The sequence below is a fragment of the Vitis riparia genome, chromosome 8 (genome assembly GCF_004353265.1).
Source record: "Vitis riparia cultivar Riparia Gloire de Montpellier isolate 1030 chromosome 8, EGFV_Vit.rip_1.0, whole genome shotgun sequence".
NCBI lineage: Eukaryota > Viridiplantae > Streptophyta > Magnoliopsida > Vitales > Vitaceae > Vitis > Vitis riparia.
The window spans coordinates 7,417,924-7,436,979 of record NC_048438.1 but is presented as its reverse complement, the minus strand read 5'-3'; the positions used below and the strand labels follow the sequence as shown (position 1 = coordinate 7,436,979).

General features: G+C 35.8%; 1 protein-coding gene across 1 annotated transcript in view; it reads left to right on the top strand.

Moving 5' to 3' along the window:
• Positions 1–19,056, top strand: part of LOC117920834 (digalactosyldiacylglycerol synthase 1, chloroplastic) — a 34,261-nt gene that overhangs the window by 9,778 nt on the left and 5,427 nt on the right. The window contains exons 2-3 of the mRNA XM_034838491.1: positions 107–139; positions 6,611–6,698. Coding sequence (XP_034694382.1) covers positions 107–139; positions 6,611–6,698 — 121 coding nt within the window. The remainder of the gene's footprint in view (positions 1–106; positions 140–6,610; positions 6,699–19,056) is intronic.

The window sequence follows — 19,056 nt, the reverse complement described above, 5'->3', positions numbered from 1 at the left end:
TTCTAATGGTGGGCATTCTTGATGCTAATTTTATTTGCATTATTTATTAAATGTTAAGATTTATAAGTAAGACTCATATGTTAGTGTTATTTTTTAATTTTTGCAGAAAGCAATTTGCAGGGAGCCTCAGGAGTCCAAGGTTGGGTGTCTAACCTATATAGTTTCTTGTTGATCATATGTTACTTCAGTATGCTTATTTCTCATGTATTGATTTTATACCCTTAATGTTCATCCTGTTATTGCTGCCCTTACTAGATATTTTTTCATTTTCGTAGTGAGTGCAATTTGGTAGAGTGTTTTTTATTTACCAGATTTTCTGCTCATGTGTTGCAATTTTTGATACACTTGCTAGGCATTTTACTTGAGTGTCACAAATGCAATCTCTAACTGGAATGGGACTTTTGATATAGTAATGGGAAAGATTCAGTTGTTTAAGATGTGGCTATCAATGATATTTTGAGGGATTTGGAAAGCTTGTATCTGGGCACTACACTTTTGTGGCATCAATGCAATGTGAATCTCATTGTGCCATTTCTTTTATGCTTAATGTTGATGGATCTTCCTTGGGTAACCTGGAATAAATGAAGAATGGGGTTTTTATGAAAATTATGATGTTACTTTACATTGAAGCCATTTGGGGGTTGGGTTATGGTTACGAGGCTGCTCCTTGTAGGTGATTCTTTTAACATGATTCTTTCAGTAGATACTTAGGGTGCAAGCCTTTTGGCACACTGTAATGTCTTAGTATAGATTTGCAATAATCATTCTAATAAAGGCATTACTGCCTTGTGGATACACATGAAGGTGCAAACTAGCCCACTATCCATTTTATTTTATTTTTGATGAAATGTCGATCCACCTTTGCGTGTTTAGTATGGTCATGCTGAATTGGATTGTGAGCTATGCTAATGGCTGACTTGTTATCACAGTAAAATCTCATTAGCCCCTTCCACCTAACCCTAAGGTCGGTGAGTATAATTTTTATTCAAAGAAGTTCACATATTCCATGTGCCATGGATCAAAATTCTGCTTTTGCAGTTGATCTTGCTACCATTGATTGCTTTTTACCTTTCCAAGTTACCTCCTAAGAAAGTGCAATAACTAGAGGTTGATCTTCGATCTGTAACTCATCTAGCCCAATCGGCATCTGTATATGCTTCAAGTCTGATTCCTTCTGCCTTTTGAAATTGAATGAGTTTGCTTGGTGTTGATTCTAAATAACGAAGAATTCTGAATACCGCTTCTATATGTATCTCCTTGGGATTATGCATGAATTGACTCACCTCACTCACTGCATAACCTATGTTTGGTCTAGTATGCGATAAGTAGATCAACTTCCCCTTTCCTTTAGTATACATTTTCACCAATTGAGACCACTGCAAATAATTTCCACCATTGAGTTCGAAAGAAGTAGAGACATTCTGATAGTCACTGGGAGTTGTGCTCTGGGTTGTGAATTGGCTGGTAGTATTAGTACTAATTTCAGTCATGCGTGGAGAAGAAAAACAGTTTGTCTGGAAGCCTATTAGTATGAAAGAAAGTTGAGTTAGTAACAATTAGGGCTGGTCTGGAGAAACAACAAATAATAGTAAAAAAGCTGGTCTGGAATTAAAGGGGTTTCTGCTCAATAATGAAGACTGAGCAGGCTTATGGTTGAACAATGAAGGCTCAATGGTGGGAAGATGGATCTTGACAGAGAGTTTTCCAACTTTGATACCATGTTGACTTTGGGATTTTTGAGAATTTCTCTCTTGTATTATTTCAATAGAATTACACCAAATATATACAAATTGTAAGAGATCAAAATTGGGAAAAAAGAAAAGGAAGGAGCTTATTTCTATCCTAGGATATCTCTATTTACAAAAAAGAATCAGTCAACTAAACTAATAAGGAAGAACTTAATTAAGAAATATTTCCTAGCTGGAACGTCTTCGTACAGGTTGTTCATATTTTCCAACAGGATGTAGTTTGTGCTACCTAAGGGAGGCTAAGGTTGATTCCTGTTGGAGGCTTTTTCGCTGTAGTTGGTGGCTATGTGACAAGGACATTCTTATTTTGATTTCTATTTTTCTCTCCCCTTATGGTTCATCATGGTGAATCTTTTTCTATGTTTTTTATATTGACTCCCATGTTTGCATTTAAAAATGTTTCATCTAATATAAATATATATATTTTCCCCTTTTTTCTGGATGTATTGAAGTTGCATGTGAGAGTTTGTAACTTCGCTTTGCAAATTGTTATGGATTCACGTTTTTGCACATGGTAAGGTGGACCTTGTTTTAAGCTGAGCAAGGATTGTTTTCATTGAATCCAATGTGGGACATGTTTTTCCTTCTTAATATTTTTGCTGCTTTTTTTCTTTGTTATTCTTCGTCTTTGAAGGGTCGCTTGTGTTTCCATCATGGTCTTCTTTGTCTACTAATAATTTCTTATGCTCCTTTTAGTGTTTTCATATAAAAATATCGTTTTTGTTGACATTTTTTTACGAGATTTTGGTGTCATATGCCTCAGTTCCAGTTGGATGCTGATATTTGTGTTAGTTTCCCAAATGTTTACCTGCTTATTCTTGAATTCATGAACTCTGCTGTCCTTACCTTGAAGAGTCCACCAAAACTTGGATTCGCCCCTAAAGCAGTCTCTGATCATTTACAAATTTCAGAGAAGCATTTTGATGGAAATTAGTGCTTTAACATGAATTATGAATTCATGACCATCCATTAACCTCAGAACTAAATAGAAATAGATTTCAATTAGCTTTCTTGTTCACTTTGTGCTTTCTTCTAGTACAAGTATCTTTATTAGCATTCAGATGGACTGTTGTTTAGCCTATTTTTTTTTTTATCTTTGTAGCCTACTTTTAAGTCTGCGATTACAATCTGAGAATTGGGAGCGCCATCTTTCTTTTCCGTGTACCATTTTTGTTCATGATGTGAATGTTTCAATGCTGTGAAATTACCAGGTGAAGGTATTGCTTCAGTTAATTAAATATTCAATCACCTATTCAATTTGATTTTTAAGGCCAAAGTGATAGATCCGCTCAATTTCGTTAGCTTTTCAATGTGTGAGTTGAATTGTGTAAACTACTTCAAGTTAGAGATTTTGTTGCTTATCTTGTTCATATAACATTTGATTTGTTAATTTCAGCTTTCATAAAGGAATCACAAAGTTTTTGTGTTTGTGGAATGGAAATCTTTTGTGTAGCCATCTGCATGTATGACTTTCTTTGTTTTTACTGGGATTGGGTACAACATAGGATTTAGACCTCTTGACATGACAACTGGCATTGATTTCTTTGGCCTGAATATATATATATTTTTTTTCTAACAAGATATAGCATATAGATAACAATTATGTATTAACTCCTAAATTTCTGTCATTTGTTATGCACTTGGAAATTGAGCTTCAAAATGTTTTTTCAAGTACTATTTCCTATGCCATCAGTCATTTATGTAGGCAGTCTGGATTATAGAGAGAGAGAGAGGTGGTGGGGATTTCCATAACCATGGCTGTTTTGTTAAAAGTCTGAATGCAACTTTTATTGTTTTGATCCCAAAGAAAGGAGGGGCAGAAGACTTGAGGGATTTCAAGCCTATTAGTTTGGTGGGAGGACTGTACAAGTGGTTGGCTAAAGTTTTAGCCAATAGGTTAAAGATGGTGGTGGGGAAGGTGGTCTCAAAGGCTCAAAATACTTTTGTGGAAGGAAGGCAAATTTTGGATGCTGTCCTTGTGGCTAATGAAGTTTTAGACTCGATTTTAAAAGCCAAGGAAGGGGCGGTGATGTGTAAGCTGGACATTGAAAAGGCGTATGACCATGTGAAATGGTCTTTCGTGGTTTCAGTCATGAGTATGATGGGTTTTGGGGAGAAATGGATTAGGTGGATGAAGTGGTGTATTTCCACAGTCAGCTTTTCCGTTTTGGTTAATGGGTCTTCCTCAGGTTTTTTTCAAAGCTCTAGAGGTTTAAGGCAAGAGGATCCTCTCTCTCTGTACCTTTTTGTAATGGTAATGGAAGCTTTTAGTAGTCTCCTAAGGAGTGCAATAGACGGGGGTTTTGTGTCAGCTTGTAAGGCGAGGAGTAGGGGTGGTGAGGGAGTTAAGGTGTCACACCTTCTGTTTGCTGATGACACTTTGGTTTTTTGTGGAGCTTCCAAGGAGCAATTGCTGTATTTAAGGGCCATGTCGGGTTTGAGAATTAATCTTGACAAAAGTGAGCTAATTCCGGTGGGTTATGTGGAAAATGTAGAGGAATTGGCTGTAGCTATTGGTTGTAAGGTTGGAAGTCTTCCGATCACTTATTTGGGATTGCCTTTAGGTGCGCCGTAGAGATCGCTGGCTGTTTGGGATGGAGTGGAGGAGAGAATGAGGAAAAAATTAGCTAGATGGAAGAGCCAATACATTTCCAAAGGAGGTAGGATTACTTTGATTCGGAGTACTCTGGTGAGTATGCCCATTTACTATATGTCTATGCTCTCTATGCCCAGAAAAGTCAGATTGAGGTTAGAGCGAATTCAGAGGGATTTCTTGTGGAGAGGTGGGGCTCTTGAGAGGAAGCCTTATCCTGTTAGGTGGGATTTGGTTTGCCTTGAGAAGTGTAATGGGGGGTTGGGGGTTAAGAGCCTTTCTATCCTCAATAAGGCTCTTTTGTGTAAATGGAGTTGGAGATTTTCTATTGAGAGAGAGGCTTTTTGGAACCAAGTGATTAGGGGAAAGTATGGGGAGGAGCAAGGGGGATGGAGTTCAAAGGAAGCAAGGGAGGGGTATGGTGTGGGGTTGTGGAAAAATCTTAGGAAGGAATGGGAAGTTGTAAGAAGAAGGCTATTTTTTGTTGTGGGGAATGGGCAAAGGGTAAAATTTTGGAAAGATATTTGGTGTGGGGATGAACCTCTTTGTGTTTCTTTTCCTTCCTTATTTGCACTGACTTCAAGGATGCTTGGGTTAAGGATGTGTGGAGGTGCAATGAGGGTGGGGGAAGTTGGAGCCCGCTTTTTTCTAGACCGTTTAATGATTGGGAGTTGGACGAGGTTTGCAGATTTTTTATGGCCTTAAACGAGAAGCGAATTCAGCAAGCAGTGGATGATAGGGTGATTTGGAGAGAGACTAAATGTGGGAAGTTTTCAGTTAAGTCTCTTTACAAATCATTAGTATCAGGCCATCCAGTCTCCTTCCCTTTGTAGGCTATTTGGAAAGTCTTGGTGCAGCCTAGAGTGAGGTTTTTTGGGTGGGAAGCAACTTGGGGGAAGGCCCTTACCTTGGATCAGCTCCAAAAGAGAGGATGGGCTCTAGCGAACGGATGTTACCTTTGTCAAAGGCATGAAGAATCAATAGATCACATTCTCCTCCACTGTGAAAAGGCAAGGACTCTTTGGGCGTTGCTTTTCTCTATGTTCGGGGTGCAGTGGGTGCTGCCGATCACTGTTAAAGGAGATGCATTTGGGGTGGAATGGGACTTTTGTAGGAAAGAAGAGGAAGGGTGTTTGGAGAGCAAGTCCTTTGTGCCTCTTTTGGACGGTTTGGAAGGCAAGGAACAAAGTTGCTTTTGAGGAAGAGGAGCTGTCAATTCAAAGGCTTAAGTTTTCTTTTGTTTATTTTCTTCGGTTGGAGACGAAATTGTCTATAAAAGATGGTCCTTCGACCTTAGTTGATTTTGTTGGTTGGGTGGCAACCCGTTAAGGGTGGGGGTAGGGAAGCTCCTCAGGCCTTGGTGTTCAGCTAGGGTGTGAGGGGTGTTTTTCCTTCTTGTAAATTTAAGCCTCTGCTTTGGTGGTTTTTTAATACAATTTCTTTACTTATCAAAAATAAAAATAAAAATAGAGAGAGAGAGAGGTGTCTCATGCAATCACCTTTTCATATAAGTCAGAGCTGTACCTGTTTATGCACTTGTAACCTTGATGGTTGGTGCTATGTTTTGAGGAATAATGCTGTGTATTGAGTCATGATGCTATATAGTTGCTGTGTTTTGATTGATTAAAAAATTTGGTTTCTTTTAATGCTTGTAAGTGGTATATCTCATGTATTACGTTCTGGTCTTAAATTCAACTGAGTTCTTATGTTACTGAGTAGCATTCATTTCTGGTATTAAATTCAATAAGTTCAGGTTAATATTGCAACTTGGTGGTTGAGCCTGAGCCCAGTGCCACTGGACAGAAGTTGCAAAAAACCATTACACCTAATGGAATAATATGTTTAGAGTACTGAACCAATTACATTTTTCAAGTGCTGGTTATAATGCCCAAGCTGCAATTAATAGAAAAATTGTTTAATCATCTGTGAGATCAGTTTGATTAGGGAAACTATTTTGCACTTCTTGAGTTCATGTGCTATACTTATATATTCCAGAATGGAAATCATCTGTACCCTTAGTGATGGTTACAGCTTACATGTGGCCTCTAACTTTATCCTTGCCCTGGCTAAATTGCAAGCCTGTAGGAATATTCTAAACCTTGCCCGATGTGGTTTAGGGTCAGCCACTTAGGTGTCTTTAATTGGGTTGATATTAAATTTGGACATAAAATGGGTAATTTTTTTTTCTTTTAAATTTCAGTTACAAAAAATTTAATTCCAAACGGTGAATGTTTCTTTTTGTTATCTGATGTATTATTATCTGATGTAGGACGTTCCACCACTGGATGTGCCAGAACTTTTGGCATATTTAGTGAGGCAATCTGGGCCATTTTTGGATCAACTTGGCTTCAAAACAGGTAAGTAATTGTTTTGAATTTTGTTAATTCACCATACCTGCATGAGTATGATTAGATTCTTATTCAAGTTGTCATATCATGTTTCGTTCGCACATTAAGTATCATGTTCTGTATCTATTCATATAATGTATCATATTGTATCATGTATTATGTGGTATGCTTAAATAGGAGTGGATACACTGGTTTGGTTTGGTTTTGAGCTCTACTTCTAACCACACTGAATTCATTGGTTATGTAAATTATACCTTTTTTATTAATCAGAAACAAGACAGATATATATATATATATATATACATATATGTAATAATGAAAACATGAGAAGGATGAGAAGTCCTCCCCACTATTTCAAAAATACCTGATCATAATATGATTGACTTTCTCTACTATACAAGGAATGTATACAAAAGTGTTTTTACTACAAATGCAACTCCTCATAGGGATGTCCACACCCTTTTGATTTACTCACCGAAAGTCAGTTGAGTTAGATAACACCGAGAGGAATGCCTTTAAAAGTCTCGATGCACGAGGCCTAGAAAGAGAAATAGAAGTGAAGTACATTCCATAACCCCTTTGTAGTTCTCCATTTATCCTAAAAAATCCCGACATTTATCTTCTGCCACAAAATCCAAAGCATTGTGTTGTCAGCTAGTTGCCAGAGGGTCTTGCCTCTATTGGATCTAGCAATATATATTTTTTTTTGATAAGTCTACTGGATCTAGCAATATGTGAGAAGCTATTTGCAAAAGGGTCTTGCCTCTACTAGATTTCCCTAAACCCCTATAAGAAGTGGTTTAGAAGCACTTAATAGTTTGTAATCCAGGGAACTGCATTCTAAGGATGTAGCTGTTGAATGTCCAATAGTTGACTTAAGAAAAGTTCTCAGACATTACTTTCAAAGAGAAAGTTTGATCTATTTTTTAAGAGTAGAGTGGGTTGAGTTGCGTAGCATCTTTCTTGAGCTTAGCAAGTAGAAAGGGTTTCATTGGAGAGTAAACTCCCGAGATATTAGTGGCTTGATGAACTATCCCATTTATGAAGAATTTTTTTTTCCTTCGTATGAAACAAATAAGATGATTATCATATACTCTTGGGTAGAACCCAAACAATCATGGCTTATCTGATTAAACAGTGCCAAAGCCCTAGAGTTATCAGAGAATGCAGGAAGGGATGATCAATAGAATCTCCACTCTCTTAACATAAAACACACTAATCATATTTGAGGGATTTGAAAGGTCTTCTTAATTGTAGCATGTCATTGGTATTTATCCTCTTATGTGCTACTAACCAAGTAAAGACCTTAACCTTTGATGATACTTTAGATTTCCATATAAATTTAGTCGGGAAGAAAAGAACAAAATCAAATCTGATATATTAGACGAAATTATGAAGAAAGATTTGGTAGTGAATAATCTTAAAGAAGTTAATGACCATGCTCTCGCATCTGTGGTGGCTAAAGACAAGGGTACATGAGTGAGGGATGACATGAGTCTTTCAAGATTCTCAATCTCTAATTTATAAGGTTGCGACGGAAATTAAGATTATAAGAAAAAGAAGAAGAGTGGCCAAGGATAGTTGAAATGGTAGGATTCTTTAGTGTGACAAACCTATAAAGAGATGGAAATTGTGAACACAAAGATTGATCCCCTCGTCAGGGACACCTATGTGACCTTCTGACTATAATGTTGGAGTCCCATCCGTAAGGATGTATTTCATAAATGTTTAAAATAACTTGATGCCAAAGGCTAGAAGTCTTCCTAGGGAACCTTCGAAGCCATTTCCTATGAGAGCACAATTCTTGAAAGAGATCAACCTAAGTCTTAGAGCTCCAAACTCCTTAGGCTTTTGCACTAGGTCCTAACTAATGAGATGATCTTTTCTATTCTCTCTAACTCTTGACCAGCGAAAATCGCTTTGCAATTTCTCGATCTTAGACACTACTGACGTTGGAATCTTGAAAAAAGATAAGGAATAATTAGGGATATGGGACAAGCAAGTTTGAATTAAAGTACTTCTATCCCCTTGAGACAAAAAAGCCTTTTTTATCCATCCAATCGCCTCAAGACCCTGTCAATCATTGGATCCCAAAAGACAACTGCCTTTGCATTTCCTCCTAAAGGAAGCCCCAAATAAGTTCAAGGTTAGTCTAAGACTTTTTGTTCAAGCATTGATGCCAAACTAATAATCAAACCTTGACTTATGTTAATTTTAGAAAGAGTGCTCTTATCTAAATTGATCTTTAGCCCTGATAATTTCTCAAAAACCAACATAATTAGTTTAAGGTTTTGTAGTTCTTCCATATAAGCTCTAGAGAAAAATATGGTATCATTTGCAAATTGTAAATGAGATACTCTAATCCTACCCCTACTTGTTAAAAAACCCTTTAAAAGACCACTCTCCTTAGCTCTCAGCATCGTTTTACTTGATACATGAATTGCTGAAGTAAAAAAGGAAAGGGGAAAGAGGATCTCCTTGTCTTAAATCTCTGGTTGCCTTGACTCATTCACCAAGACCACAAAACTTGCTTAGGACAAGCCACCTCTTATCCAAGACCTCCATTGAGTACTAAACCCTTTTCGTTCTAGTACATGATCTAGAAAACCCAATCTACATGATCACATGCCTTCTCAAAATGTATTTTGAACACTTCCCCATCACTTCCTAGACGTCTTTGCTCATCCACCACTTCATTAGCAATCAGAATTGCATTTAAAATTTGTTTGCCCTCAACAAAAGCTCATTGGGAAATGTGTATGGTTTTGTGAACAACTCTTCAAATTTGTTCTAATGAGACCTTAGATATGATCTTGTAAACTTGTGACTAGGCTTATGGGTTTGAAATCTTACATTTTGTTGGCTTGTCTCTTTTTTGGCACAAAGGCAATGAAAGTTGCATTGGTGCTTTGATTGATGACCCCATTATTATAGAACTCCAAGAACACCTTGAATAGCTCCCCCTTCATCACATCCCCAACACTCTTGGAACCTTGCAATGGACAAGCCATTAGGTGCAAGGGCCTTTTCTTTGTCTAACTGGAAAATGACATTGTGAACCTTCTTTTCTAAAAAAGTTTGATCCAACCAAATAGCATTCTTTGTTATAATGGGAGATTAGTCCAATCCTTCTATCCTCCACGAATCACCAAGAAGCTTCTAGTATAACTTTCCAAAAAAATGTGCTATCTCCTCGAAAATATTTTCAATGTTTAGAATTTCTCTTTCTTTAAACACAAAAGATTTGATGAATTTCCTATTTCGCTTATCATTGGCTACCCTTTGGAGAAATTTAGAATTGTAATCCCCTTTTTTTGTCCATCAAACCTTAGATTTTTGTCTCCAATGCACCTCTTCTTTTAACAATAACTCCTCAAGCTCCCCCTTCCTTAAGGCCCTTAACTTTACTTGCTTAATAGTCAAATTCCCTTCTTGCTCACTTGCATCAATGCTAACAATGCCTGTAAGAATATTTTTCTTTTTCTCCTTTAAATCTCCAAAGGATGCCTTATTCCATTCTTTCAATTTTGATTCAACAAATTGTTGCTTCTTCATGAACTTATAATTTTCCCATCCATTAACTTGACACTCACGCCATCACAACTTGAATCTTTCCTTGAAATTAGGGTAGAGCAACCACATATTCCCAAACCTAAATGGAGCTGGACCTCACTTAAATGGATTAGTTTCTAGGACAATCGGACAATGATCAGAAGTCAGTCTAGAGAGAGCATCTTGGAGAGTTTGAGGAAACCTTTGTTTCAACTCATTTGTGTAAAGAAATCCATCCAACCTCTTACAAATAGGTAATTCTTTCATGTTTGACCTAAAAGATACATTTCTAAGAGGAGGGTCAATTAATTCACTTTCCTTTATGAATTTGTCAAAATCCCTCATGCTAGGGGTTATTCTAGATCCACTCAATTTTTCCGAGATTCTTCTTATGACATTAAAACCCCCTTGATGGACCAATTCAGAAATGTTAGGCCAATAAGGTGTTGTAGCTCCAATCAAAAGTCCTTCCTCAAATTGGACTTGTTGGGACCATAAACCAAGGTAAGCCAAAAAGTTCCCTCTTCATCTGAATTCAACTGGATTATTATTGAAAAGGATTAAGTACCACCTCTAGACTCTTGAACTTGTTTGAGTCCCAAATAATCCAAAACCCTCTTGATGCACTGCATGTCAAAAGGACAACCCACTCCTTATTTCTAGTTTTCCACACATTACCCACAAATCTCATATCCCATGATTCCTTTTTTATTTCCTAGGCATCAGGATATTTGGGTTTTCATGGCAAAGGAAATACTTAATGATCCTTCTTTTCTTCCTTAACCCAAGCTTCTAATATCGATTTTCATTTGATACTCCGAAGGACCTAAAAACCTCAGAGATGGAACCTAGGAATCACACAAAACTCCAGATATAGGTATGAATTTCCTCTTAAAATAGACCTTACTTGTACAATGTTCCTTGCTATTTGCCCTTGGGAAGTCATTCTTACTAAGTTTGACTATCTTGATGTTCATAGTTGCTAAAACAGATTAAACACTTGCCATTTTATTAAGTGAAAGATCCTCCATGTGAAAGCCTTCTACCGAGGGAGGGAGGTGGTTATAGAGGTTGACCTCTAACTGGGAATTGAGTCTCAATCATGGTTCAAAGTCGCGGTGTTAGTCATTGACTCAGAGGGTCTCGTCGTGTATAGGTCTCGGTGTATCGGCTTGGTATTGGACGATACGTAAAATAAGCTAATCAGAAAATTCAAAAAATTACAAAAATATTATGTAAATTATCTAAAAATATGTATAATTAAATAAGCTCAAAAAAAAAAAAATTAATAAAACAAAATAGTCTCACATTTAACATTATTTCAATAGTTATAAAAGTATTCGCTAAAAGTTATTTATGATAATGCTAATAATAAACATTATTTTATTTCAAATATAATAACATTTTTACTAGCAAACATACAATACAATAATCAATTCCATGTTGAATGACGAGGGGGTTCAAAATCATCATCATCAGTCCTACGACGAGTATACAAATTGGGATGGTAATTCCTGTAGTGAGGATATGGTTGAAAGAGTTGTTCATAACTCGAATATGTTGGCTGAGATGATTGACTTGATGATCCATAATCAAGAAAATATGACTTTGGAGGCTGTTCAAGATCAACACCATATTGATAGTATCCAAAACCTCGATAGGCAATGTTGTTGCTACTAGAAGATTGATCATATCCATATTAATCATTAGCTCGTGTTCCATTATTTGAATATCCCTCTGGATGCATACTTGGAAATTGATCAAAATCATTTCTACTAAAAGTATTGGAAGAGCTATCATTGTCTCTAAAGTTTTGATATGATCAATCATCTACTCCTCTGAAATACGACCTTGATACTATACCCAAAATCTGTAAGTGCTCATCAATACAGTGATAATTTGATCTATGATAATCATGCCCACTAGAATGATCATCATCGCTGGGAAATGTAGTTAGTATTTCTAAATACTTTTGTTGTTCCCATATCCTTGGTTGATATCCATGATCTATATCTTGTGTGGCATAGTAATTTTCATTTCCTTGTGCCCAGGACATGCTAGGATCTGCTTGACTAACATAACCGCCACCAGTGCCACCATCTCCTCCAGTACCCTCACCAATGCCACCAACTCCTCCACTGCCCCCAATAGTGTTAGCATCCCCCCTACTACCCCCATTGTCATTATCATCATTACTAGAAGTTGAAGAAATTGTTCTGGGAGCCTTACCTTTATGACGAGAATCAATATCACTTTCTTGTGTAGCATTGTTTGTTCACTTACTAACTCTACGACTTGTGGCACCATCATCTTCATGAACTGTTTCTCTACCTTCTTCATTAGGGGGAAGACCTTTATCCAACCAATCCAAATTATTAGATGATAAAATAAGCTCCTCTCGTTGTCTTATCCACTCATCTAATATATCATCATCATTAAAGATATGATTAAGATCAATTGGATTGTATAAATCTTCATTGTTTCGCTCTTGAATCAAATTTTTAACTGAAAGTCGCATATTGTTGTGCACATAAGCTAACTTATGCAATTTTTTCATTGCCAAACGATTGTGTAGCTTTGTGTGAATTAATGACCATGTGCTCAAATTTCTTTCACAACTTGATGAAGAACAAGTTTGGCTTAAAATTTTAACAACAATTTTTTGTAGATGTGGACCTTCGTCGCCATAGTTGTTCCACCATTTAGCTATAATAAAGAAAATGCATACTTATTAAACACCATGATATATTTAACAAAAAATGATGATAATTTCTTATTTGTAATAGATGTAAATGTATTGAGTACCTAGAAGAGATTGCTTTATTGCTTTCTTTGTAAGTGCACTTCCAAATTCTCCTTGGCCGTCAACAAATAATTTCACTTACATCATTAGCATATATTTTTTTGTTAATGCATATTACATATACAAAATGTGTTATATAAATGCTACAAATTATTATTATATCTCGTTAATAGCTTTTGTTCATCTATCCAAATCTGACTCTAATATCTTGATAACCTCCTTTAATCCAATTTTAATTTCTGAATGGTTGGAGAAATACTTTGAATATTGGAACATTGGATTTAAAAAATATGCTACCATAAGTTAAATAATGATCGATTTATAATAATTTGTACTTGAAAAAAATAATAAAAAATATAAAGAATTTTTTTATTACCTGTATCATGCAAATGTCTATGCAATTAACCTTCCCACCTTCTATCAACTTCCCAATACTTTTCCCATTGCTTGACCGATGCTTTGATAGCCAGTTTAGCTCTATTCATTACTTCATAAATGATTGATAGTGTGAGCTTTTTATCTTGATAAACCAATTTCAATATTTTGATGAGAGGTTCGATGATGGTTTGAACTTCCCCTACCTCCTTCCAAAATCAATTAGTTATGATAAGGTTGGATACCTTATCTCTTAGACTTCTTTTGCTCATATCTTTATTGAATTCACGCCACTCATTTGTTGTGCACATTCTCTTCAAATCGGCTTCATAACTTATAAGACTCTCAAGTGAAATGAATTCATTGGCAAATCGGGTTATTCTTGGCCTTAACAGATCTCTATCCTTGGTGAACACATCCATCTAATTCACTACTTTTAAGCTATTATAAATAAATCCTGTGATCATCTTTGCTTGATCTAATGTCTCCTTAATATGCTTTATGCTTCCAATATCTTCAAGTATTAAATCAATATAGTGGGCTGCACAAGGAGACCAAAACAAATGCTTTTGTTTTTCCATCAACAACATACTGGCTGCTTTAAAACTTGCCTCATTATCAATGACTACTTGAACAACATTTTCCTCCCCAGTCTCCTCTACAATTTTCCATAAAGGAAAATATGTATTTTGTTGTCTTAGGTATGTTGGTAGTGCCAATTGAAGAATGATATATTATTCTTCTATTACAATAAATTATGAAATTGATGATAGGCTTCCTAGTCCTAAAACTCCAATCATCACGCATGATTGTGCACCCATATGTAGGCCATTTAGCCTTCAATGTGGTTATATATACCTCAAGCTCTTGCACCTCCTCCAAATATGTATTTTCAATTTGGTATCCTATGGGACCCTTGATGCCTGGAACTGCTTCTGCAACGGTATCAATCATTGATTGATAGTAAGGCCCACTATCAACTTCATTAAAGGGTATTGCATTAAAGAGAGAGAATTTAGAAATGGCTTTACTCACTTTCTTCACGTCTTCAATAGAAAACAAGTTTTTTATTGATTTCTGCTTTGATGGGAACATGTAGGGATCAATTCCTTTTGGAGGTATGCTAGCTCCTTCTCTTACACCGAAGCTACGTGTTGGTCCACTCTTAATCCTAGCATTAGAAGGCTGTGAGGAACTAACACCCTTTCGATGTTCTTGTCTACATTCTTCAAAAATTCGACGACTTTCTTTCATTGATTGTTTCATTTGTCTTCTTTCAAAATCAGTCATATCAACTTCCTCAATTTCATCATTAGAATCACCATCATCAATTTCATAGAAATTTTCTTCATTTAAGGAACTCAAAAGTCGTTTTTTTTTTTCTTTAATTGTGCTTTTTCTTTTGAAGTATCAGACATATGTTGTCTAACACTTTGTGACACTTCTACGGGTACACATGGACATTCTTCCACTTGTCTAGATATATGTGCAATTTGTTGCTTTAATCTGGTTATACTTTCATGTATAACTTTCCCACAATATTTACACTTGGTGGTTCTTCTACTACCACCAAGAGGTTTTGCATGCTTCTAACCAATATCATATTTTGGAGTCATTTTGAAATTTTAACCTGACCATATATAAAAATAAAAACAACTTACTTTTCAAATTAAATATATATAAGCACATTTATATAAGAATTATAATATTCAAATTTTCACTCATTTATATGCTTTTTTTTTAATTTAATTAAACAAAAAGGCTTGTTTTAATAATTATCGATTTCCTAATGTAATTTAATTTAAAAATATTGTAAAATAACAAATCCATATGATATAGTGAAATAAAATTGATTTAAATATAAGTATCATTTTTCTATACCATATAAATGTATACCATTAAATTCGTATTGTTACCACAAAAAAATAAATTCTGCTCAAAAAGCAATGAACATGACCACACCTTTTTTTTTTTGATAAGTCATAAACATGACCACACCTAAGTTCACCATATTTTATTTTCCACTTATTTAAAATTTTTTTAATTAAAATAAATAAATATTTTTATAAAACAAATTTCTTTTAAAAAAAGTTTGTTTTGATAGTTATTAATTGCCTATTATAATTTAATTGTAGAATATTATAAAATAGATTATAAAATAAAAAATCTACATGATATAATGAAGTGAAATTGATTCAAATATAAATGTAATTTCTCTATATAATATAAAAACATTATATATAAATATATTTAATATCATCATAACATTGTGATTATGAATTCTCTAATTTCATAAAAACATTACTTTCTAATTCCCCAATTTCATACATTACATATAAACATTACTTTCCAATTTAACCGTCCACCATACACTGCATACATGAATTCTCCAATTTTACCAATTTAAATACATGTAAATCAATTTAGTATCATAAGATAAAAAAAATTACATAATTTAATAAATTAAAAATATAATCTCTACATAATATAAAAACGTTACATATAAATATATTTAATATCATTATAATATTATCATTATGAGTTCCCCAATTTCATAACATTACATATAAACATTACTTTCTAATTTAACTATCCACCATATTCCCCAATTTTATCAATTTAAATACATGTAAATAAATAAATCAAATTCTATAAATCAAATTCTAATTTTACCAATATAATTTCAATTTCCTTTCCGAACTACCCAATTTTACCAATTTAAATAATATAAATAAATACATAAAATTCAGTAAATCAAATTCTAATTTTACCAATTTAACTTCAATTTCCTTTTCTATTTAATCATCCACTATACTCCCCAATTTTACCAATTTAAATAACGTAAATAAATAAATAAAAGTAAGGTAAATCAAATTCTAACTTTACCAATTTAACTTTAATTTCCTTCCTCAAAACACTATGATTTGTTGGCTGCCTTCCCCAACACACCATGATCTGCTGATTGTCTTCCCTAACACACCACGATCTGCTAGCTACCTTCCCTAACACACCCACACTGCGACACATAGTCGCACGATTGTAGTAGTCATGACACCATGCAACCATAACTGGAGGGAGGAGGGTTGCCTTGCTGGCATTCAGTCATTGTTGCGGCACCGTTGACGCACCAAAGATCCTAGGCTACACTTCGACAATGGTAGATTTATGGTCAGAAAAGTAAATCTTCAACTGTGTGCCTCATTCTTTGTTGATTTCTCCTTTTAAAGGCTTTTGAAAGGGTCATAAGTTTGTTTCAATTTGGTTTTTTTTTCTTCTTGTTTGATGTTATGGTTGAAAGATTGGGTTTGTGAATCACAGATTCACGGATGTTTTCTTTTGCAGAGGAATCTCTAATTTCTTTGAAAATCTTTAATTCTCGTTGTGATGGGAAAGAAAAGGGTGATTGAGTTTTTTTTTTTTATTTATTTTTTATTATATATATATATATATATATATATCGAGTTGGCTGAGTTAACTTGGAATATTAGTCGAGTCATCTGAGTCTTACCAATTCAATGTTGAGTCTGTGCATAAATCCGTATCTAGTATCGAATTCATTGCGGCCAGTGTCGAGGTCGATACGACTCAGTCAAGTCGTATCGGACTTGGACGATATTTTGAACCTTGATCTCAGTAGAGCCGCTAGGTGATGACCTGTGGAGAGAAAGTCCCTTATGCTCTTGGTTAGGATAAGCTATAGAGAACTCATCTTCAAAATTAGGACTGCCAACATTAGAGACAGACTCTGAATTAAGACTATTTGAGGTTATGAATGGAGAGAAAGGGGAACCAGGACTGAACCTAGAAGGAAGAGACAGAAAAGGTGGAGACTGCAAAACTGGTGTCAAAAGAGAGCTGGCAAATCAGGAGCCCCATCTAAGCTTTTGCTCTTTACTCTGTGAGTATTAAAATATAATACCTGTACTGGAAGACCACGGTGAAGAAAACCCCCTGCGCCCTCAACCTCACCAGTGTCCGCCTTTATCATTTTTGAACTGAGGTTTGTCCTTGCCCCCTTTCTCCATGGTAATCCTTGATCAATTACATGTCTTCTGGCTCTTTCGTACTCAAAAGACCTCTCGACTTCCACTGCTGCACTTGACTTTTAGGAAAGACCTTCAATGACATTTTCGTCGTCACAACCCGTGGTTGACCCAAACACTCTATGGTCCTTTGAATTGGAAAACATTTTTCACCTCAAAACTTTAAAATCTAGAGGCATGCTTCTTGCATGAGAAATTGGGATGTTTGGACCTAAATCTTGCATTGCGAACTCCTGTGTGACTGTGATGGGGGGAAACTTCTAAGGGAACGCAACACCAGAGCCTTGATCCTCTAGAAGATTGGAGTCAGAAGGGCTAACCTTACTACCCAAACACGGACTTGAACCCTATCCTTTATTGCAGTCAAAATGGGCTTATGTCTTCATTCCACTTAGGGTTCTAACTAGCTGGGCCATAGCCCTAGGATCAACAGCTAAGTGGACTTCAGAAGACAAAATACCAATTTGCCCTTCTGGGCCTTTCCTGCCCTCTTTATGGGCCTTATCTTTTGAAAAGAAATGGGCCTCCTTCCCTCTATTGGCATCTCCTTCCTTGGGTGGGCTTTTATCTCCATTGGGCTTTCTTTCCTTAAGCCTCTGTTTGGCCTTAAATTTGAAGTGGAGCATGTGGAGGACAACTATCACCAAGATTCAAACTGCTGCTGCCACCTGTCCTACCGATTGGACATTGCCTCCTACTGCAGTCATGTCTCACTGCATCTTCCTTCCTGCACCAGAACTCTTCTTCCTCCCCAATGATTGAAACTGAGACTGTGAAGCTCGACACCCCATCTTTTACATCTAATAGCACTGGTAACACCACATTTTCTTTCAGCTCCACTTTCATCTTGATCTTTGATAGATCAACTAATTTTAAGAAATGATGATCAATTTCTGTTACTGTCCTCCATCATTTCAACAAAGGATGAAGATGATTTTCAGACCATAAGTGGAAAGGAAGGCCTTTTTTCTATCCAACCACGCCTAAAATTTTCCAAGCACCACCATGTTTTCCCTTGGCAACAACCTCCTTAACAAAATCATAACACCTCCCTCCATTGGAATTGTCCCTACCTCTTCAAGCCAACGAGCTCTTCCAACTGAATCCACAAAGAATAATCCTTTGGAACGTAAAGTCTAGCTATAACCCTTCCAACTTCTGATCAATCCTTAAAGCCGTTCTTGTTTGTGCATATCACTGCTCTAGCCCATTTTCCTATTGGAACGTTTGCACATCTTTCCTTGGACCCTCTTCCGGCACAACACTAGAAAAAGACCGCTTGAAGCCATATTGGTCACTGCCCTCCAACTTCTCTATTGGCATTACCTCTAATAACTCAAACAAAAAATCGTTGGACAAGCTTTCTACCATTAAAGATATCTCTGACCTTAAAATATTCCACCCTCTTCTTTTAATACCTTTTGGAAGTACCAAAGAAAATGTTCATTGGTTTGTAATGAACTCCATCAGCTTTAAGAACCTTCCTCTGCTATTAAAACAGACCTCTAATAGATGAGTCCTTGACTTTCCTGTGAACTTCCTGATGAAACCCAAGGAACTTCCTAATTTCACTGCCTTTTTTAGCTGCTCCAAA